The 22505-nt window shown below is 43.6% G+C and overlaps 1 protein-coding gene across 3 annotated transcripts; it reads left to right on the top strand.

Moving 5' to 3' along the window:
- The first annotated feature begins 12778 nt into the window (after window positions 1-12778).
- On the top strand, window positions 12779-20531 carry GJB1 (gap junction protein beta 1). Of its 3 annotated transcripts, none has more exons than XM_079123942.1 (2): window positions 12779-12901; window positions 19297-20531. In XM_079123942.1, exon 2 carries the CDS (start codon window positions 19313-19315, stop codon window positions 20162-20164), a length of 852 nt encoding a protein of 283 aa, XP_078980068.1. In that variant the 5' UTR covers window positions 12779-12901; window positions 19297-19312; the 3' UTR covers window positions 20165-20531. The 3 variants fall into 3 exon arrangements, with proteins under 3 accessions (XP_078980068.1, XP_078980070.1, XP_078980069.1); XM_079123944.1 differs by lacking the exon at window positions 12779-12901 and adding an exon at window positions 14951-15179; XM_079123943.1 differs by lacking the exon at window positions 12779-12901 and adding an exon at window positions 18816-18965.
- Window positions 20532-22505: the final 1974 nt, after the last annotated feature.

The raw sequence follows: 22505 nt of genomic DNA, 5'->3' as shown, positions 1-22505 counted from the left end.
GAGGAAGTAGAAGAAATAAAACCTAAACTTCTAAATTAAGCACAAAAACCTGCCGGCTACTTCTCACCACTCCTTGATTATTACATGTGAAGGGCAGAATATCTGAGATGAGTTTTGAAAAATGAAGAAAAATTGGTAAGGAAAAATGGATATGGTACAATAGGCAACTTTTATCCTAAAGGCAGTGAGGAGTCAAGGAAGAATTTTAAGCAGGGGAGTGATATGAAGCAAATACACATTTTAGAAAGACCACTCAAGAGAAAGTTTAGAGAATAGATTGGAAGATGCCATGAATATGGATGTAGGAAGACAGGAAACAGATTTGCTAATGCAGTCAGAAGATTATCAGTGTATGCACTAAAGCAGTGGTGGTAGAATAGAAAGGAAGGGAAAGAGTCAAAAAGAGGAGAAGCCAGGCATGGTGGCACATGCCTTTAGTCCTAGCTATTTAGGAAGCTGAGGCAAGAAGAAGCCCTGAGCCTAGGAGTTTGAGACCAGCCTGGGCAACATAGGGAGACCCCATCTTAAAACACAACGAAATGATATGAGGATATAGGATCTACAAGATTTAGTTGTTTATTGATTATGGAGTAGTAGGAGGGTGAAATAGGGGGAAGCTAATTCTGAATCCCCATATTCTTGGCTTGGGCAGCTGGATAGATATCATACTCTTGAATGGGATAAGGGAACACTGGAGCAGCAGCCAATTTGAGAGCAGAAGAGATGAGATGGACATCATATGTATATTTGGAGATCAAGAGTAAGGTCTGGCCTAAAAATACAGATTTGATAACTATAAGAAGTTGAAACCATCATAATGTACCCCATAAATTAAGCACAAATATTATGTCAATTAAAATACATTAATTATTTAAAATAAAATAATAGAGTAGATTTATATATAATACCTTAGAAAGTTGTTCATAACATATTGTTAATAATGAAGCAAAACTTACCAAAATGCATAGATATATAGAAATATCATTATATATGTATTAAATTGGGTGGGGTATAATTTAGTGGTAGACTGCATGCTTAGCATAGACAAGGCCATTGTTCAATCCTCATCACCAAAAAAAAAATTAACAAATTATTAAACTACTGAAAAGTGATAAACCACAAAAAGGGGTGGAATGGAATGGGTACAACAGTATAATTACATTTTTATTTGATATAATTTTGAAGACTAAGGTTATGATGGTTTCTACTTCTTTGTCTTTTCCTTATATGATTTTTTTCTTCTCCTTCTCCTCCTCCTCTTTTCCTTCTCCTTCCAAGTACTGAGGATTGAACCCAGAGCCTCATATATGCTAGGCAAGTGCTCTACTGCTGAACTACATCCCCAGTCATTAAAAAAATCTTTTAATTTGTTCTACTTAGTTATACATGACAGCAGAATGTATTTTAGCACATCATACACGAATGGAACACAACTTCTTATTTCTTTTTTAAGTACTTTTTTAGTTGTCAATGTACTTTTATTTATTTATATGCGGTGCTGAGAATCGAACCTAGTGCCTCATGCATGCTAGGCAAGCGCTCTACCACTGAGCCACAACCCCAGCACCCACAACTTCTCATTTCTCTGGCTATACATGTTGCAGAGTCACACTGTTCATGTAATCATACATGGACCTAGGGTAATAATGTCCATCTCATTCCACCATCCTTTCCACCCCCACACCCCTCCCATTCCCTCACTCCCCTCTGCCCAATCCAAAGTTCCTCCATTCTTCCCTAGTGCCCCCATTGTGGATCAGCATCTGCATATCAGACCCAGCCATTTTAAAATTTTGTTTTGAGGCAAGGTTTCACAAAGTTGCCCAACCTGGCCTTAGATTCATGATCCTCCAGCCTCAGCCTCCCAAGTATCTGGGAATATAGGCATATCCCACTATATCCAGGCTTATTTCATTTTTCAATTAAAAAATTTAAATTTCAACATTACATATTTTATACATGTACTGAATTGTCACACTGTGCCCCATAAATGTGTGCAAATGTTATGAATCAATTAAATATATGTACAAATAAATGATTCATATGCACCTAAATTTTTTTAAATTTCAAAATAACTAGAACAGAGGAATTTTAATGTTCTTATCACAAAGATATGATAAATGTATGAGGTAATGAATAGGTTAAATACCCTGATTTTGTTATTGCACAATATATACATACATTGAAACATCACACTGCACTCCATAAATATATATAATTATTACATATCTGCTATAGTTTCACTCTTAGATGGCCCCTAAAAGCTCATGTGTTAAAGGCTTAGTCCCCAGCATAGCACAATTGGGAGGTGATGGAAACTAAGAGGTGAAACCTTGGGCACGACCTTGCAGAAAATAGTGGGAACTCTGTCCCCACCCACATCTCTCTCCTCTTACCATGAGGTGAATAGCTTTGCTATGCCGAAATACTTCCACTTCCCACCATGACGTGCTGCCACAGGCCCAAAGCAGTGGGGCCAATTGGTCATGGGATGAAACTTCCAAAACTAAACTGAATTGATTTATCTCAGGTAATTGTCACAGTCGTGGAAAGCAGACACAGTGTCAACTAAAAACAAATTAAGTTTTAAAAGGGGAAAGAAAAGATGACATGATCTAAGAAAAAATATCAATAAGTAATAAAATATTTTTTCTCTTAAAAAAAAAACATGCTTTTGCCAAGCATAGGGATGCACATCTGCAATCCCAGCTACTTGGGAATCAGAAGCAGGATCACAAGTTTGAAGTCAGCCTGGGAAATTCAGACCCTGTCTCAAAATTTAAAATAAAAATTAAATGACTTGGGATGTGGCTCAGTGGTAGAGTGCTTGCCTAGAATGTATGAAGCCCTGGGTTTGATCCCCAGTACAAAAGAAAAAAATGAAGTCATGGTCATTGATGGTACTGCTCAGGAAGAGTTTGAAAAGTAAGAACAGAAAACAGAGAATAGAACTCTAAGGAACATCAATATTTAAGGTACACAGTAAGAGAAAAGCATAGAGCAGGCATAGAGATAAGAGATCAGAAAAGAAGTATAACAAAACAAAAATCATAGGAAACTATGAAGCCACTAATAACCATGTTTTAGAGAAATATTTAATGCTATTCTAAAATGGTCATGATATAATGGCAAGTGAAAAAGCAGAATACAAACTAATATGTATCCATATGATGACAACTATCTTTTCCTTTTTTCCCCCCAGTCCTGGGGATCAAACCCAGGGCCTGGCTCAAGCTAGTGAAAGCACTCTGTCACTGAGGTATACCCTACCTTAAAGGTATATGTATATATTTCTAATTTCAAAACGACTCTAAGCTTTCACACCTGTTAGTTATCCTTATCTCTAAGGAGTGTTGTTATAGACTATTTTTTAAAATTTTTGTCCTTATGAGTTTTTGTATGATTCTCCTACAAAGAACATTAAAAATAAAAGTTAAAAATTAATATAAAAAGAGGAAACTCAAAGGAGAAGAAAGTTTCAAGAAGCTAGGAGTGGTCAAATAAATCTCATTCCAAAGAGTTTCCATTAGATTTAGCAACAGGGTGACTTTGCAGGAAACTATTTCAATGGTGTAGCAAGTGGAGTTGGTAGCCAGGGTGAGTAATATTGAAGAGTGAATAGAAGATAAAGAATTGTAGAGATCAAGTGTGAAAGAGTCTTTCAAAAAATTTGGTTAAGAAGAAAAAGAGAAAAGCCCAGTTTAAGATATAATTCAGTTTGGGAACCCATACTACATATGGTAGCTTTGAACATCCCAAAGAGATATAGGTTATGAAGGTCTTCTGACATCCAGATGTTCAGTGTAAGGAGTACAACAGTATGGAACTGAAAGTGACAGCTCAGGGCATCAACATCAAAAATGGCTCTTTCACACTCAGAGAAAACTCATCATCATGAAAACTGAGCAAGCCAGGTATGGTGGCATGGTTGAGGCCACTGAACTTTGAAATAACCAAGTAGTTCAATTATCCTTGTTTTTTAATAGGAATAAAAACAAAATCGGGGACACTTTGGAGAGTCCAAAGCCCTTACTTTATAGTTGGAGCAGGGACCCTATAGGACTCATCTTATTCTGGATGTGCTTTTTCTGTGGTGAACAAAGTGAAGAAGATCCTAGAGGCATTGAATTAGAAAAGTTTATCAACTTAGTGAGACTTTGTCTTCAAATGAAAAATAAAAAGGGGCTGGGCATATAACTCAGTGGTAGAGTGCCTCTGTGTTCAATCCCCAGTACTGCTAAATAAATAAATACAAGCAAAATGCTGCAAGGCTGCATATGCAGACACATAATTTAGAATGTGAGTTATTCCTCAGAAAGAGCACCCCAAAAATCTTGTGATGGGTATAAAGTAGTTGCAGATCTACTGTTGACTGATATGATAATAGTGAGTGTCCTTATCAATGTGTGTAGTTCAGTTCCACAGGTAATATTGTTTGTCTAAGAATGAGCCAAACGTCAGGGTATTCTATGGTGCAACCCAGCCCCAACACTATGAGGTGAATGTCAGCAAAGAGAAGTTTATGTTGATTGTCAAGTACTAGCTCAGATTCAGAAATCAATAACTGCTTGACATTCAGCAAAGTGCACTCATGCTGACAAATCCAATGCCACTGAACGCCCATTTCCTAGGAAACAACAAAGTAGCTACATATCCTTTTCTTTTGTAGGAGAAAAACCAAAATGGAGACCTCTTCAGAGGGTCCAAAGTCCTTACTTTATACCTGGAATAGGGACCCCCCCCCCACAGATTGTAGAAATCATATTCTGAATGTGCCTGTTTCTGGGATTAACAGGAAGAAGTTGATTTTAGTGGCATCCAACTACAGGAGGTTTTCACCTGAGGATGCCTGGGACAGCAAACCATAGAGTTCAACCAAAGGGCAAGATAAAAATGGAAATAGAAGAAGGGAGAAAAAGCCTTTGACTGGGAGGCTCAGGAGCAGTGTTGTCCCATTCAGATCAAGGAACAGATTAAGAATAAATTAGTTAAACTGGGCACAGAGGCACCCACCGTAATCCCAGCAGCTCAGGAGTCTGAGGCAGGAGGATCAAATCCAGCCTCAATAATTTAGCGAGGCCCTAAGCAACTCAGCAAGACCCTGTCTCTAATAAAATACAAAAAAGGGGCTGGAGATGTGGCTCAGTGGTTAAGTGTTCCTGGGTTCAATTCCCAGTACCAAATAATAATAATAGTAATAATTAATAATAATAAATTAGTTACAGGCTGATGTTGTGGCACATGTCTATAATCCCAGAAACTCAATAATCTGAGGCAGGAGTATTCCACGTTTGAGACCAGCCTGGGCAATTTAGCAAGACCCCCATCTCAGAATAAAATATAATAAAAAGACTAGGGGTGTAGCTCAGTGGTAAATCATCCCTAGATTCAATCCCAAGTACCAAAAAATAAAAGAAAGTGTAGGTTAGTTAGAAGATGCATTTAAAAAATGAAGATATAGTAGAGCTCCTTTCTTATAGGGTGCTCAAAGTCTGTACCAGGGACTGATGTGTCAGTTTAAAGAAGGCATACAGGGCTATATTGTATATTCCCCTTTAGTTACCCATCCCCACAGTGTACAGGCTGGGGCTAAAGCTAATATGGCTCTAGGTAAAGCACAAAGCCTTATGGATGGGAGTTAAATTTGGACTCAAGCTCTTATGTGTGCCCATGATTTTTTTCCCTGGACCAGGTGCTACAATTCATTTTCATGGAGCCCATCAGGGGACCCTGTAACCACATGCTCTGGCTTCTGATCCCTGATAGGGTGAATGGATGTGCACAGACAGGGTGGGGGTTTTCAGGCAGAAGACAATTTTTTTATCATTTCAAATAACTGAATGGGTCTAAGAATCAGTCCTCAAATTTGCAACAGTGTTGACCGAGGCAGATGTTCCTACCTGGACAGCACACTATACCTCCCAGGAGCAGCACTTGTTAACAAAAACCTTGACCTTCAGTGTGTTGTCAGCAGCCTGGCACTCCCTTAGATGTTGACCTGGTAGTGCTGATGGTTCATGAAACTAGCAGGGGCAGTGGTTGAAATTAGTGAGGCATGGGAGTCTGGATGAGGCATTCATGGTGTTATTGTTGGCAAACTTGGCTGACAGAGAGAGATCAGGGGAGTCCAAAGATTCTTTCAGCAGGAAGGGTGAGCACCAGGGCTTCTGTTTAGGGTGTGGTTTACATGTTTTATTAGATCAGTTTGAGGGGATGGGTGATGAACCAATAGATTTCTATTTGGAAAACCTGGAAAAGAATCCTTTGGGGGAAAACCCCTCATATATGTATTAAGATTTCAATAATGAAAACACATTGAGAAAAAGAAGATTTCAATAATGGATGTGTACATGAAGAAAAACTGGAAGGAAATGTCCTTAACTATTAACAACTTAATAGGCAGGACGTCAGCTTATCAGGTTGGTTGGCCAAACTTGGACTATTAGCAGAGCAAGCTAAATTCTTCTGTGTCATTTTCGCCTCACCCTTCAAGCTTGACACTTGGCCTCATTTTTCTGGCGCTGACCTGGACTCCTCTCTAATTCCTCACCCCTACTACATTACTTCTAATTCTCTTGGGTAAAAATTTAGGATTATATACTATCTGGAAGCTTCATATCCCTGTGTCACTCCATACGTCCTACCATGCATTATATCCCCAAGGGCAAAGAGAGAAGAAGATGGGCTCAAATACAAACAACATTAGAACAAGAGCCCAAAATGTCCAATTTCCAATTTTGCTTTTTTTACTTGACTACCTGGTCTGATGAAAGAATTTCCTAAGGTCATTTGTAAGCACAGCCTCTGCTGACCCAGTGATCAGACATCAGTGAAATATAGAATCCTTTTTTGAATCACAGGATTTAGGATTTTTTTTTTTTTTCGCTACTGGGGATTGAACCCAGGGGTGCTTTAACATTGAGCTACATTCCTAGCCCTTTTTATTTTTATTTTGAGACAGGGTCTCACTAAGTTGTTTAGGGCCTTGCTAAATTACTGAGGCCAGCTGTGTGTTTTGTTTTGTTTTGTTTTTTGGTACCCAGGATTGAACCCAGGAGCACTTAACCACTGAGCCACATCCCTAGCCTTTTTTTTTTTTTTTTTTTTTTGTATTTTATTTAGAGACAGGGTCTCACTGAATTGCTTAGGACCTCACTAAGCTGCTGAGGCTGGCTTTCAACTCACGATCCTACTGCCTCAGTCTCCCAAGTCACTGGGATTCCAGGCTTATGCTGCTATGCCCAGCAGGAATTAGATTTTTTTTTTTTTTTTTTTTTTTTTGGTAGATGGACAGCATGTCTTTATTTTATTTTACTTTATATTTTGGTAGTGGGATTGAACTCAGGGGCATTCAACCACAGAGCCACATCCCCAGCCCTATTTTTATTTTCTTTAGAGACAGGGTCTCACTGAATTGCTTAGCACCGTGTCATTACTGAGGCTGGCTTTGAACTCGAGATCCTCCTGACTTAGCCTCCCGAGCCACTGGGATTACATGTGTGTGCCACCATTCCAAGCTATTTTATTTGATTATGTTTTTATGCAGTGCTAAGGATCAAACCCAGTGTCTCACACATGCTAGGCAAGCACTCTGCCACTGAGCTACAGCCCCAGCCCCAGGAATTAGGATCTTCATAAAACAAGAATGGGGGCAAAATCAATTCTGAAGTGGAGGAAAGTGGGGCTATGGTACTATTTTAGATCATCATTTCCAATAAATCACTAGCCTCCAAAAAAATACCACCTCACTTTTGGATCTACTATTACTGGCTGCATGATTGGACCATTCTGATTATGTGGGGCTGGTTTTAGGATATTTCATGCAATTAGATTTTGAGGGAGAAGGACTGAAATAATTTCACTTTTGCCCCCTGCTTGTGTTAATCAGCTTTATATCATTGAGACAAACACCTGAGAAAATCAACTTAGGGCAGAAAAGATTTATTTTGGCTTAGAGTTTCAGAGGTTTCAGTCCATGGTGGATTGACTCTATTGTTTTAGGACCTGTTATGAGACAGTATATCATGGCAGGGAGCACATGGTAGAGCAAAACCACTCACCTCATGACTGCTGGGAAGTGTAAGAGACAGGAAGGGACCAGGGTCACAATATTCTCTTTTAGGGCACAGCCCCAATAACCTAACTTCCTTCTACTAAGCCCTACCTCCTAAGGGTTCCACCACCTCCCAACAGTGCCACAGGCTTTAAACATAGCCTTTGGGGGAAATTTAAGATCCAAACCATAATGCTGTTCCAAACTGTCCTTAGAGCAAATGGTATATGCCTAACTGCCTAATGAATTGGCACTCTCTCTCAGTAGTTTGCTCTAGTTTGGTTTTGAAATGTCCCCAAAGGCCCATACTGAAGTCTTAGTCCCTAGCCTGTAGCATATTGGGGTGGGGGGACCTTTAGGAGGTAGAGCCTAGTAGAAGGAGGTCATTGGGGGTGTGCCCTTAAAGGGGATATTGAGATCCAGACCCTTTTCTGTCTCTTTCACTTCTCAGCAGCTATGAGGTGAACAGTTTTGCTCCATTATGTGCTCTCCTCACCACAGGTCCCAAACAGCAGAACAACTGACCATAGACTGAAACCTCTAAAACCATGAGCCAAAATAAACCTTTCCTTCTTATAGGTTGGTTTTCTCAGGTATTTTGTCACAATGATGGAAAGTTGACTAACATACAGTTCTTCAGAAACCCCCTTGGAAAATATTGATAATTACCTCTAGCTGGAGAGGGAACAGGGGTAGGAAGGTGGGGAAGGAAAGGGGAAGTATTGGGGACTGAACTAGAGAAAATTATATTCAATGCCTTTATGATTATGTCAAAATGAATCCTAATATTGTGTATAACTATAATGCACTAATGAAAAAACAGGTAAATGTGGCAAATTTCTTTTTATAGCAGTGTCCAAGTACTGTTTTTCTTTAACTTTTTCATGTACATGTCATATAATTACTTGTTAAATAAAATAATCTAATGTTAAAAACATTTACCTCCAGTTGGCCTCTTCTGAGAACATGAATTCCTGGGGCACAGATTCATTCATGTAATTATGTGGCCTTTTGAAAAGGATTTGTGAAAAACAATAGCCATTATGAATACATGACTGCTTCCATCTTTTCCTAGCAGCCCTTACTGGGAAATTTTGTATAACCTTCCACAGCCTGAGCTGAGGTGGAGACTTTAGAAATGCTCTGCAGATTTTCCAGGTTAACCATTTCCTTGATCCTATGGACTCATTTGGGAAGAGTGTTTGCCTGTGTATCATAAACAGCATTCATATTGGAAGCCATCCCCTTTGATTTCTGAACCATACAGCAATGTTGTCTCATTGATCAAAGCCATTCAAATCGCCACATTTTGTTTGGTAATGAGGTCCAGGGACAGGTTAGATGATGAACTCCACCTGCAAGTCAGAGCTTCTGCCTGCCTTCAGTAAAAGCCTCACGGTTGCTGTGGCTGAGGCAGTTGGCACTTCTATGATGTCACAAGCTGAGATCTCTCACCAGGCTGCTGATTCTGTTTATGAAGCCCAAAGCTCTGAAGTATGATGATGTCACTGGTAAGAAGTACTCCCAAATAATGTGATCCATCTCCTCGATCCACTGTCCTGGTCTCAGGTAGAACAGGAATGGGGAAAGCCCTTGTTTGGACTGATGTTTGAATGGTGCCAGAGATGGCAGGCTTATTATATTTAAGACTCTTAGCTTGTATATCTCCAAGTCTAATGAAGATTTCTTGGAGTAATTTCCAGAAAATAAGCCGACTGACATAAAATGTTTAGATATTTCCTGAAGCCAGGCACAGTGGCACACACCTATAATCCTAGCAACTTGGGAGACTGAGGCAGGAGGATCACAAGTTGAAGGCCAGCCTGGGCAACTTAGTGAGACCCTGTAACAAAATAGAAAATATAAGGGACTAGGAATATGGTTCAGTAGTAGAGTGTCCTTGGGTTCAATGCCCAATACCACAAAAAAAGAAGTTGAAATAGTCCCTCAAAACATTCATTCTAAGATAAAAAAATGACCTACTCTGCTTGAGTCAAGGGACCACGTATGTATAATATGTCAAAATACACTCTAATGGCATGTATATCTTAAAAGAGCAACAACAAAAGGAATCAAGGAAGCAGTTGAATTGAGCTGCTTAGCAGGAGCAAATGCATTAACATTATTCACTAGAGTCGTTTTCTTCTTCTTCTCTCCATTTTCCCTCCCATTGTCTCCCTCTTCTCCCCTCCCTTCTCTCTCCCTGCTTTTCTTCTCTAGCAGCGGCAGCACCCCAGCCAGAAGATGTACTCAAGTAGCAGTAAACAGGCCAAGGACAAGTTGATTCTAGTAAGAGTATCTTTTATACAGCTACGAACTACTCAAAGAGACTTCCTGTGGCCTAGAACTACAAGCACCTCAAAGAAACCCTGCCAGAACTCCCAGGAACAATGAGTACATACTAATATTGACCCGGAGTTTCCTTCCCAGGAGTTCTGCTTATAGGAGCTCTCTCTTCTGGTCAAACAGGTCTGCCCACCATTCCCTAAACACATCTCACAGTTTCCTGTCACCTGGAATGTTGGGCCCCCTCCATCTCCTTTATTACCCAAGTCCAACTCTGCCTGTTCCGTGAAACTTACCCTTTTCTCCTACCTCTGAACTCCTTCTGGCATATCATATCTGTATATGGCACTTTTGAACTACTCCCTTGTTGTAGTGACTCAGGTGCTTGTCTCACCTCATCAGAAGGTTCTGAGTTAATAGGAGTCAGGAATCAGGGATCACTTTTTTTCCAGCATTGGGGATTGAACCTAGATTGTTCTGAACTACCTCCCCAGCCCTTTTTATTTTTATTCTGAGACAGGGTCTCACTAAGTTGCTGAGACTGACCTCAAACTTGCAATCTGCCTGCCTCAGCCTCCAGAGTTGCTGGGGTTACAGGTATGCACCACCACACCCAGCCAGGGACCACTTCTTACACAAATTCTCAATGGAGAGCTTATCAGCTGTGATGTGGTGGTAAAGACAAGGTGTTCTAGAACCAGACTGTCTAGGTTCAGATTTAGCTTTGTTACTTCCTAACCAGGTGACCTCAGTTATGTCCCTTAACCTCTGTGTGCCTTAATTCCTCCACAATATAGTGATATTAATACTGCCTACTTCATAGGGTTATTTTGAGACTCAAAGTAGTACTTGCAAAGCACTTTGAACATTGCCTGTTATGCATTAAATACTCAAGAAATGCTAGTCCTCTTTATTCACTCCAACTTGTGCTCTACAGTAATCACCAAGTACTAAAGAATGGAATTCAGCCTGGTCTCCCACTCCATATACACACCGGGATCTGATTCAGTTTTGCCTTATACCAATTTTACCAAACCCTATCTAACTTTAAAGGTCCTCCATGGTCTGAGTCCTGTCAATGACCAATGGTTTCTTCTACAGCCACACAATAGAGTGCCTCCTTACTATGCCTAGGCATGCCGTACTCATTCCAACTCTGTTTTACTCATACTGTTCCTCCTCCATTGAATACTAATCCCGCCCTTTCCCTTTCCATCTGTTATCCATCCTTTACCTCTCTACTCAAACTTTACCTCCTCTCTAGGAAGACTTCCCTGACTACTTCAATTTTTTCACCTTCCCCTTCTTTAAACTCCATGGACAGTCAAAGTTAGAACCATGCAATTGAGCACACACAGTGATTTCTTGGGTCTTGGTCTTGTCTCCTCAGGAAGCTGATAAATGCTTTTTTTTTTCCTTTTACAATGCTGGGGATTAAATCCAAGGCCTCACATATTCTAGACAAAGGTTCTATCACTGAGCTACATCCCCAGCCCAGTAAATTCCTTAAGAACAGTTGGGATGTGTTCCCCTCCTCTGCTCTTTGTCCCCTACATGTAGCCATATGTTGGGATCCCATTAGGTGTCCAGTAAAGACTTATTGATTGATGTTCAGCCAAGGAAAGTTGAGGCCCTGGCTTTCTGTCTAGCAAGAGAAATGAAGCTGCGGTGAAGAGCAGAAAGAGACCAGTTTCTGTTAACTTTGCTTATTTCTTCAGTGCCATTCAGGTCACAGGATTTAGCAGGGTCTTCCACCCTCTGTGGTGGAGACCTTAGAAAAAGGTTGATCCCTCAGTTAAGGGTTGACATTCTCTGTTTACCTAAATGATTGCCAAAATTCATTGCTTGCACGTGATATTTTGCTGTTCAGCTGCTTTGACCCTAAGAGTAGAAGACAATTTCTGATGAGGTTTTAGTGTTCTGGAATGTGATTGCAAATACTTTGGGTCTGTCCCCAGTCACTCAGTACCTGGACAATAAGCAGGTAGCCATAAAGCACCCTGCTCTTGCCATGTGGGTGGGAAGCATGGCTATCCCCGACCTTGACCTTAGGTGCCATCACTCATGGTTTTTTCCCTCCCACTTTCATTCAGTTTTAGAGGCTGGGAACTGGAAGGGATGGTACCCAGCCCAGAAACTCAGCAACTCGCTCAAATGATGGATGAATCTACCTAAGGCCTGGAGGTGGGGAAAGGCTGTGGGATGTTGAGGAGCCCACATCTAGCTCAGTCTCTCAGATAGCCAGGCATGGGCACATGAGTGATAATGATGCCTCCCTCCCTGTGGGACAGGGCAACAACTCCAAGCTATATGATCTATCACTCCAAATCCATTGGGAGCTCAGGGAATCAATCTTGTTTAATGATTGTGTGTGGGAGGAGGTGGGGCTGGTTAATGTTTTTCTGGTTCCTCTTGGGCCGTGGGCCATTTCTGGCTCTGGCCCTGGGCTCTTTGTCCCTCCCCCTGGGCTGGGCTGACAGTGCCTAGTGGTATAGGGCAGACACGCCTGCAGACATTCCCTGGGAAAGGGCAGCAGCAGCCAGGTGTGGCAGTGTCGGGGAGGTGAGCAGGCTGGGGACTGAGGGAGGTGGTCCTGGGAGGGCTGGTGTGGCACCTGTGGGGGCGAAATGGGGCTGGGGAGAGGCCTGGGTCTTGCCTTCTCTTGACCTCAGCACTCAGCCACTTAGGTTCCTTCTTTGCTTTCCTCTGAGCTGAGCTGAGTTTTCTCCTGCCAGGTGCCAGGCTTGCTTAGCTTCTCTCTGCAGCCTCCAACTCTTATTCTCTTTCAAGGCTCAAAGTTGCTTTTCCTCTCACCCTTTTTTTCTCATGCAAATATATTCCTCACCCCCATAGGGTCAGATTCCCAGGAAGACAGACTTGAGTGACACAAGGTAGCCAAGTTTGTCCCTCTGTGACATTTTCTCCCACACAGGGACAGGGTTCAGTGGGACAATTGGGCAATGCCAGATGCTGTTTTCCTTCCCAGAATACAAGGCAAACCAGGCATGCTCCCAACACAGGGGTGCAGGTGGATGAATACAATGTACTGAATGGGCCACAGGGGGCCAGCCAAAGGGGCTGAAGATTTGAGAGCATGTGTTCCCATTTTCTTGAGGGAGGCAGGCAGACTCAAGCTGAGCCTGGGGTAACTGATGGTTTGGGGATTTAAAGGAGGGACGGCTCTCTAATTGTTTAAAAGTTGTTCCAGCTGTTGGGAATGGCACAGCTAAATGCACGGACATAGAAAAGGAGATGGGGAGAGGAGAATTTAGACAAGAGGAGTTTTAGTGGACTGAAGTGTAGATGAGGATGCAGCTTATCAATGTAGAAGGGACCCAAACTTGGGTGAGGGGTCAATATGATTTCCAGTGAGTTCCAGCACTTGTTTACCAGCTGCATGATAAGTTAATTTCACTTCTTTGAGTTGCCTTTATCTGATCTGTGGATTGAAGTCAACAGATCATGGCTCACAGGGTTGTTATAAGAGTGAGAGTTGATGCACATAACAGTTTCTACACACAGAAGGCATTCCATAAATGGTGGCTGTTATAATAAGCTCAAATAGAGAGCAACAGGAGGTTAGGGGGTGATGAACGAGCAATTGGGGATAGTTCAAATAGTGGTAAAGTACTTGACATTAGTAGAAGTTTTATGAAAAGACCACAGCAGGGAAAGGGAAAGAGAAAAATGGAATGAACCAGACTGGATGTGACCAAGCCTGGCCACAGCATATTTGTATGGCAGGGTGAAAACCTAAGTCAGATGACGGAGATTCTGTAGAACCACAGGGTGGAGGCAGGGAAGATAAGCATGGGAAGAGAAAGAGTTGAAGGAGTTTGGCCTTAACCCCGCCAAACTAATGAAAGCAGCCAGAAATTCAGAGAGAAATCTCAAGGCAAGTCCCATGTCCCCTCGTGACCACAGGCTGTCTGTGAAATGGGGGAGGGAACATGGATTCTGAGACTGAATGTAACCTCATCCAGCCCAGCTCAGCCCCTCTTCCCCAACCTCAGAAATCATAAGGATTTTCTATAGTTGGAAGAACGGACAGTAAAGAGGTGAGGGCCAAAAGAGACAGACACAGACTTAATGAATGTGTTGTGTGCACATGCCAGCATGCACAGGAAGGAGTAGAGGTTTTTGAGATGTAGACCTGGTTACAGTTCGAATGCAAACTCCCTAAAAGAGAAGTCACCAATAGCAGTGCTATGTACAAAGGCTTCGAGGTCAGAGGAAAATAAATTTTGGAACTTGATTCTACCACTTGGCAGCAGTGCAATTGTCATTGAGGCAAGTAACTCTCTGAGTGTCAACTTCCTGGTCTGAAAAATGGGGATAAAATTACAGGCTTGTTGTAAAGACTAAGTGCAATCTCCTGATTTTGGATTGTGCTTGAGTTCTGGGGCAAACCTGAAACCTGACAAGGCCTACAAAGGCCTTCCTAATTAAACATGGGAGCAAAACACTCCTGGAGCAACGCGGAGCATATCAATACCTGGACTTTAACCCAAAGTTGGGAAAACAGTTTGAATTTCAAAATCAGGTCACTCCCCTAGATGTTTTTAAAATGCAACCCTTGAGTATTGATGTTGACATAGGGATCAGTTCTCTTTCCAACTGACAAAGCAAAAATTGAAATCCCAGTGCCCACACAAGGGTTCTTAGGGACCCTGAAGGCACTTACTAACTATGTCACAGAGAGTTTAAGAAGATAAGAGGCAGAAAACTACAAGAACCTAAAAGCTCAGAGGTGGCCAGGATGTCTGTGGGGCACCTCTAAGGGGCAGAGACGAGAACAGTTAAGTTTTGCTTTGGAGTTGGAGAAAGCAGCCCAAGAAAGGTAAGCGAGAGAAAAACCAACATTGGGAGGCAATGGTAAATTCCAGGAAGGAAGGAGAAAAAGAGGTGTCAATTGATAGGAAAGAGGAGAAGGGGTGAAATGAGAATGAAAAGACAGACCAGTTTTGGATACCTGCTCCTAAAAAAAAAAAAGAACATGAAGGGCTGGGCATATAGCTCAGTAGTAGAGCACTTGCTGAGCATACAGAAGGTCCTAGGTTTAAGCCTCAATACAAAAAATACAAACTTAGGGGCTGGGGAGATAGCTCAGTTGGTAGAGTGCTTGCCTTGTAAGCATAAGGCCCTGGGTTCGATCCCCAGCACCCAAAAAAAAAAAAACAAACTTAAAAATTAAAACCCATGGAGCCAGGCACGGGTGCACATGCTTGTAATCCCAGCTACTTGAAAGGCTGAGGCAGGAGGATTGCATGTTTGAAGTTTGCCTTGGCAGCTTAGCAAGACCCTGTTTCAAAATAAAAGGTAAAAAAGTCCTGGGAAGTTACCTTAGTGATAGAATGCCCTAGGATCAATCTTCAGTATGGGGGTGGGGGGGAATACTCATGGACCAACTATTAGGGAGACTGAGGCAGAAGGACTGCAAGTTCAAGGCCAGCATAGACAATTTATTGAGACCTTGTCTCAAAATAAAAAGTAAAAGGGCTAGAGGAGTAGCTCAATAGTAAGAGTGCCACTGGGTACACTTCCATTCTCAAAACACACACACACACACACACACACACACACACACACACACACACGTCCATGGAAAGAAAGAAAGTCACAATTTATCCATGGCAGTACAGTTTATAGAAAAGAATATGGGTTCTGGAGTCGTTTTGACTTGGTTCAAATCCAAGCTATGTCACTTGTTGACTGCATGACCCTTAGGCAAGTCCCTTCACTTTTCTTTGCCTCAGTTTCTTCCTCTGTGTCAGAGGATAAAAGCAACATCCTACCTCAGGGTGTTGTTCTGAGAATTACATGAAAGAGTAGAGTGTAAGGGCGCAGTATATAACAGTAAGAGAATTTTCAACAATTCTCCTTAACCACCTGTGTTAAGAATCTATACGTTAAGGAGTTGGAGTTGTGACTCAGTGGTAGAGCGCTTGCCTAGCACGTGTGAGGCACTGAGTTTGATTCTCAGCACCACATAAAAATAAATAAAATTAAGGTATTGTGTCTGTCATACATTCAAAAACAAGCGGAGTGAGATGGCACACACCTGTAATCCCAGTGGCTCCAGAGGCTGAGACAGCAGGATCGAAAGTTCAAAGCCAGTCTCAGTAATTTAGTGAGACCTAAGCAATTTGGTGAAACTCTATCTCAAAATAAAAAGGACTGGGGATGTGGCTCAGGAGTAAAGCACTCTTGGGTTCAATCCCCAGTACAAAAAAAAGGAAAAGAAAAAACAAAAAAGGATCCATATATGGCACATGCCTGTAATTTCAGCAACTTGGGAGGTGAGACAGGAAGATAGCAAGTTGGAGGACAGCCTGGGCAGCTTAGCAAGACCCTATCTCAAAAAATAAAAAGGGCTGGGGATGTAGCTTAGTGATAGAGGGCCTCTGGGTTCGATCCTGCCCCCCAACACACAAAAAAAGCAAATCTAATACATCTCACTACCTGAAGCATTTCTTTACAGCTAACTGAGGTGCCTCCTGCAGCAGCTTTGCCTCCAGAATCCAAGACTTGGGAGAAATGACACATTTACCCCTGCTTCCCCAAACTGGTTTAGGCACTGAACACAAATTCACCAAGGTTTTTTTTTCCAGCTAAATGAAGAAACGTTGATGTTCAGAAAAATACTGTATGTCCAGTGGACTGTTCCTTCTTCCCCCAGTTTCTTCAATCCCGATCCCATTCCCCAACTTTTCCAGTTGCTGTTGCCCTACCCTTTCCCTCTAGGACAGAGAGGACCACCCAGAAGTGAATCGAGGGCTTCTTCCACAGCCACTGTGCCTGCTGTGGAGCCTGCAACTGGAGGCAGGAAATGCCCTGCATTTCCTCTGGTCCAGGCCAGCAAATGTTCCTCACATTCAGTTCCCTGCTTCTAGCACAATCTCCTTGCAGCATAATGGCAGAAGCAGTGGGAGGTGGGGAGAGGCCTTCTTTGCCTGCCTAAGGAATGGAGGAGAATTTCCTCCCCAGAGCAACTGGCAAGCTCATGAAAGGGAGGTTACAATTCACACTTGACATTGGGGGCAGGGCAGCAACGGAGCTGTCTGCTCCACGTCAGACACTGTAAGTCAACAAGAGCATTAGGGAGAAAAAGGAAAAATCTTGATTTGGCAGACCATTTTGCCCCCCAAGACAGCATTGTTTTCTCTTCCTGAGAAGGTTCTCAACCCATTAGATCACCAACTATGAAACCTGACCTGGACTAAAAACTTTTGTAGGTCACTTCATTGAGCATTACTATAACCCTGGATATTAACCCCATTCATAGATAAATTCAGTAGGTAGCTCAAGGTCGTATTAGGTGAAGAACCAAGATTCAAATCCAAAGCTATGGGACTCTTGCTTATTTCATCTCCTAGCCTGCTGTTTGCTTGGTGACCTTTCACTTTCTTTACCTGGCTTGTCCTTGCCATGGACCCACCTACCCAGCTCCTCTCAGGATTCCCTTTACCATAACTCAAGGAATGATGGGAGGAGGGATAATGAAGTTTGCTCCATGATACTTGAGTTGGAATGTGCTCAAAGGTGGAAGGCTTCCATGCTTTTTGTGTTTTTTTCAGGTGACATATATTAGATGTTACTTTCTCCTTCTTCTCCTCCTCCTTCTCCTTCTTCTTTTTTGACCAAGGAATGAATGCAGGGGTGCTTAACCACTTAGCAACATCCCAAGCCCCCTTTTTTAAATATTATTTTTTAAATTTTGAGACAGGGTCTCACTAAGTTGCTTAGGGCCTCACTTAGTTGCCAAGGCTGGCCTTGAACTTGTGGTTCTCCTGCCTCAGCCTCCCTAATTGCTGGGATGACAGGCATGCACTACCACTCCCTGATCTTTTCTGCTTTTAAATGGCTAGCTTATTTTTTTTACACCATCTGCAAAGGTACTATGAGTCTACTGTGGAAAAAATATACACTTCTGCTTTCAGACACTTTTATGTTTCATCCTACCCTCTCACTTCCTAGCTGCATGACCTTGAGTGAGTTATTTAACTGAGTTTCAGCTTCTTCATCAGGAAAATGGGTTAACAGGCTTGCCAAATTGTTTGAAAGAAAGAATGTGTGGGAAAATGCTTAGCACAGTTACTGGCTTGATAGACTCAAGCTCCCTTTGCTTCCCTCTAGCTCACCCATACCCTGCAGGGGATTTAAGCCTAGGAAAAATCCTGCTGACCCTAAGTTTCTGATAGACCATGGGGGAGGACCCAGAGCATCTTGGTCCCCTGGGATCACCTTGTACATGCACCTGTGTGTGTTCCATCTCCCTCCCCCGCCACGGCCATTCTTCTGATGGGACCATGGGGCGGGTGCGGCGATGGACCGGGCGGGCACAGAACAGGTGGGTGCAGGCTGGGTGTCCGGCGCTGGGACACAAGTGCTCTGTGTGTAGGGTGGGCGGAAGTCAGAACGTTTGATCTGAATTCTAAAGGGCGTTGTTCAGAGCCCCACAAAGGTCCCATTGTGCAGACACTGGGTATAAAGCAGCATATGACTCCCCAGCACCGGGCAGCGATGAATTGGAACGCAGGCGCGGACCCAGGGACCACTCCCCCTACACAGACATGAGACCATAGGGGACCTGTCTGGGTGGCCTCAGGGATAGGCGCTCCCCAAGGTAATGGCTTTGTTGGTTTAGCCCCAGGTTGGGAGTTAAGGAGCTGGGGGATGGGGAGCCACAGGGGATGGCTGATAGCAGAACAAAATGGGCCTCATGAAGAAAGGGTCTAGAGATGAAAGAATGTTGGATAAATGTGAAGAAGGGGGGTGGGGCATAGGGAAGTCAAGTCAAGTGAGTGAGGAGGAGACACTGGCATGGGAGATGAGGTGAAGCTGAAAGCTGTGCAAGTCTTTCCTGCCACTGGCTCTTGGAAGAGGTGGGGGTGATCGCCCAGCTTCCTGCTCCAATTTTCTGACAGCTTGTTTCTCTCACACCTCATGTTTTGCAGGTGTGAATGAGGCAGGATGAACTGGACGGGTTTGTACACGTTGCTCAGTGGTGTGAACCGGCATTCCACTGCCATTGGCCGAGTATGGCTGTCGGTCATCTTCATTTTCAGAATCATGGTGCTGGTGGTGGCTGCAGAGAGTGTGTGGGGTGATGAGAAGTCTTCCTTCATCTGCAACACCCTTCAGCCTGGCTGCAACAGCGTCTGCTACGACCATTTTTTCCCCATTTCCCATGTGCGTCTGTGGTCCCTACAGCTCATCTTAGTTTCCACCCCAGCTCTCCTCGTGGCTATGCACGTGGCTCATCAGCAGCACATAGAGAAGAAAATGCTGCGACTTGAGGGCCATGGGGACCCCCTACACCTGGAAGAGGTGAAGAGGCACAAGGTTCACATCTCAGGGACACTGTGGTGGACCTATGTCATCAGTGTGGTGTTCCGGCTGCTGTTTGAGGCTGTCTTCATGTATGTATTCTATCTGCTCTACCCTGGCTATGCCATGGTGCGGCTGGTCAAGTGTGAGGCCTACCCTTGCCCCAACACAGTGGACTGCTTCGTGTCCCGCCCCACGGAGAAAACCGTCTTCACTGTCTTCATGCTAGCTGCCTCTGGTATCTGCATCATCCTCAACGTGGCGGAGGTGGTGTACCTCATCATCCGGGCCTGTGCCCGCCGAGCCCAGCGCCGCTCCAATCCACCTTCCCGTAAGGGCTCAGGTTTTGGCCACCGCCTCTCACCTGAATACAAGCAGAATGAGATCAACAAGCTGCTGAGCGAGCAGGATGGCTCCCTGAAAGACATACTGCGCCGCAGCCCTGGCACTGGGGCCGGGCTAGCTGAGAAGAGTGACCGCTGCTCAGCCTGCTGATGCCACATACCAGGCAACTTCCCATCCCGTCCCCCACCCTTCCCTGGGCCTGCCCCTCCTTCTCCCCTGCCAGTACACAGGCCTCTGCCTGCTAGGGATTACTCCATCAAAACCTTCCTTCCCTCCCTACTGCCCTTCCTCCCAGGGCCTTCTGTCTGGGGAGCTGGAGGAGTGGGGAGACGGAGGCCACCACTATGCCAGTGCTCAAGGTTATCAGGGGTGTGGGTAGCTCTTGTTGCCTGTACCTTTCCCCCTTCCCTCTCCCTCTTCCTGGGACCACTGGGGACAAGAGATGGGATGCTCTGACAGCATCTCCAATTCTGAAACTAATTTTAACCCTGTGCTGTCAGATACCCTATTTCTAGAGTCACATCAATGGGGAGGGATGTGGGCAAGCAGAGTGGAGAAGGGGTGCTGTGGATACGTGGGTGGAGAAGGGAGGGTAGCAAGCACAAGGAAAGGAGGAACAGTGTTTGCCAGCTGGCCACGAAGGAGACATGTCTGGGGGTAATGGAGTTAGGGAGGGAGAAGCAGGCAGATAAGTTGGAGTGGGAGTTGGTCAGGGCTGCCCCTGTCTTCGGTCCCCAAGACCTCTCTCTGCCTGAAATGTTACACATTAAACAGGATTTTACAGTAAATGAAGAAGTGGCTTGTGTGTTTGTTGAAGTTCTTTCTTCTGTAACCTCTGACCTCCCCCTGGATGAGCTGGCCTTGGCTGGCTTTTTGCTGATCAAGAAAGGAAAGGGCAAAAGAAAGAGTGATTTGAAGCTGCAAATGAGGAACCACTGTGCTCCTGGCCACAGCAAAGACAGATCCTGAGCCACTCTTTCCTACTTTCATTGTTCTTGTTGGTTTTCCTTTCTTCCTTCCTTTCTGTCTTTTTTTTCTTTTTTTTTTTTTTTTTTTTTTTTTTGGTGGTGGTGGTTGTTTTCATTTTTAACAGCTTTACTGGGGTCTGATTCACATACCTCCTTCCTGTGATTTTAAAAAATTAAAATGACAACTCCCTCTGGAGAGACAGGAAATGATAGAGAAATTGAGTGAATGATAGAGGCACAGAGACAGAGACAGACTGAGAAGGAGACACACATTCCCTGGGTACCTTGCAGAGGTCCCTTCCCCCACGCTGCTGGGAAAGCTGTCCCCTTACTCCCTGTAAATATAGCATTCCTTACAAACCACAATCTGCTGCTCAGGTATACAATGACTGTGACCCCTTTCCTCTTGGAAGCCCTTAATTTCATCCTCTTCCCCAGTTTCCTTCTCCCAATTGATTTCTGAATTGACCACCCCCATGCTATTTCAGAGAAGCCTTCCGCATAGGTCACATACAGCACAGAGGCAGTCTCCTCACAGCATCACCCCACCTGCTGTCAACTGCAGTAGGAAAAGCCTAGGTCTGGGATTCAACAAAGTTAGGTTCAAGTTCTCCTTATGTCACTTATTAGCAAAACATTCCCTTCCCCAACCTTGTTTCTTTGTGAGCAAACAAATTTTGTCCTAGCACATCTCTAAGCTCTCTTCAACATTCTGTGCTTCTGGGGTTCCTAAAAGACTTCCCCAGTCTCACAATGCTTTCCCCATCTCAGAGTCACTTCACAAATGGACCCTCAGAGTAAAATTTCCCCCACAGTAGTTTTGTTCCTCAGTTTTTCTACCTCCTTGCTAGAGCAAGTATTTGCCACTCCCTCTCAGAATATGTGGACTCCAAGTAGGAAGTGTATCAGAAAAGAAGCGAAAATCAGGGGTGATCTCATCAGAATTGTTCTCCCTCTCAAAACAGTTTTTTCCCCCTTCAGAGTGAAAGTATGGAAGGTTTACTCCTTCAAGGTATCTCCTTTAGAAAAGAGAGTTTTAGATATTTTTTTTTCCAGTCACACTTAGCAACCCCTGAGAGAGTTCTTCCCTTCTCTTAAAAGAAAAACACTTCTTTCCTGCAAGAAATTTCCTTTCTCCTTAGGAATTGACATTGCATCCTGTCAGAAGAGAGGTCCCCACTCATGGTGGCAGAGATTTCTTTTCTTATGGAAAGACATCTTCTTCACTCACAATGCAACTCAACAAACACAGAGCATTCCCTCTCTGCCCAAAAGGCCACCAAGAGAATGATTTTTCTCTTTTAAATTCCATCCTCCTCCAGGAGGGAACCTCAAGTCCTCCCCACAATGAGAAATGTGAAGCCCCTTATCACCTAAGAAATCTACCTTTGTCTTCAGAAGATTCTATCAATCCCCCTAGGAAAAAGTTTCCAATTCCAGATCAAGGCTTTCCTCTCCAGGGGGCAGTGGTGGGACAATAAAGCTATTGGGTTGGTTGTTAACAGCCGGAGAGAGAACACTTG

The sequence above is a fragment of the Sciurus vulgaris genome (assembly GCF_902686455.1).
Source record: "Sciurus vulgaris genome assembly, chromosome: X".
In the NCBI taxonomy this organism is placed as follows: domain Eukaryota; kingdom Metazoa; phylum Chordata; class Mammalia; order Rodentia; family Sciuridae; genus Sciurus; species Sciurus vulgaris.
This window is presented reverse-complemented; position numbering and strand designations above follow the sequence as displayed.

Bases quoted from the DNA above. Each gene is read 5' to 3' on its own strand.
- GJB1 (XM_079123942.1), top strand. From the start codon at position 19,313: ATGAACTGGACGGGTTTGTACACGTTGCTCAGTGGTGTGAACCGGCAT.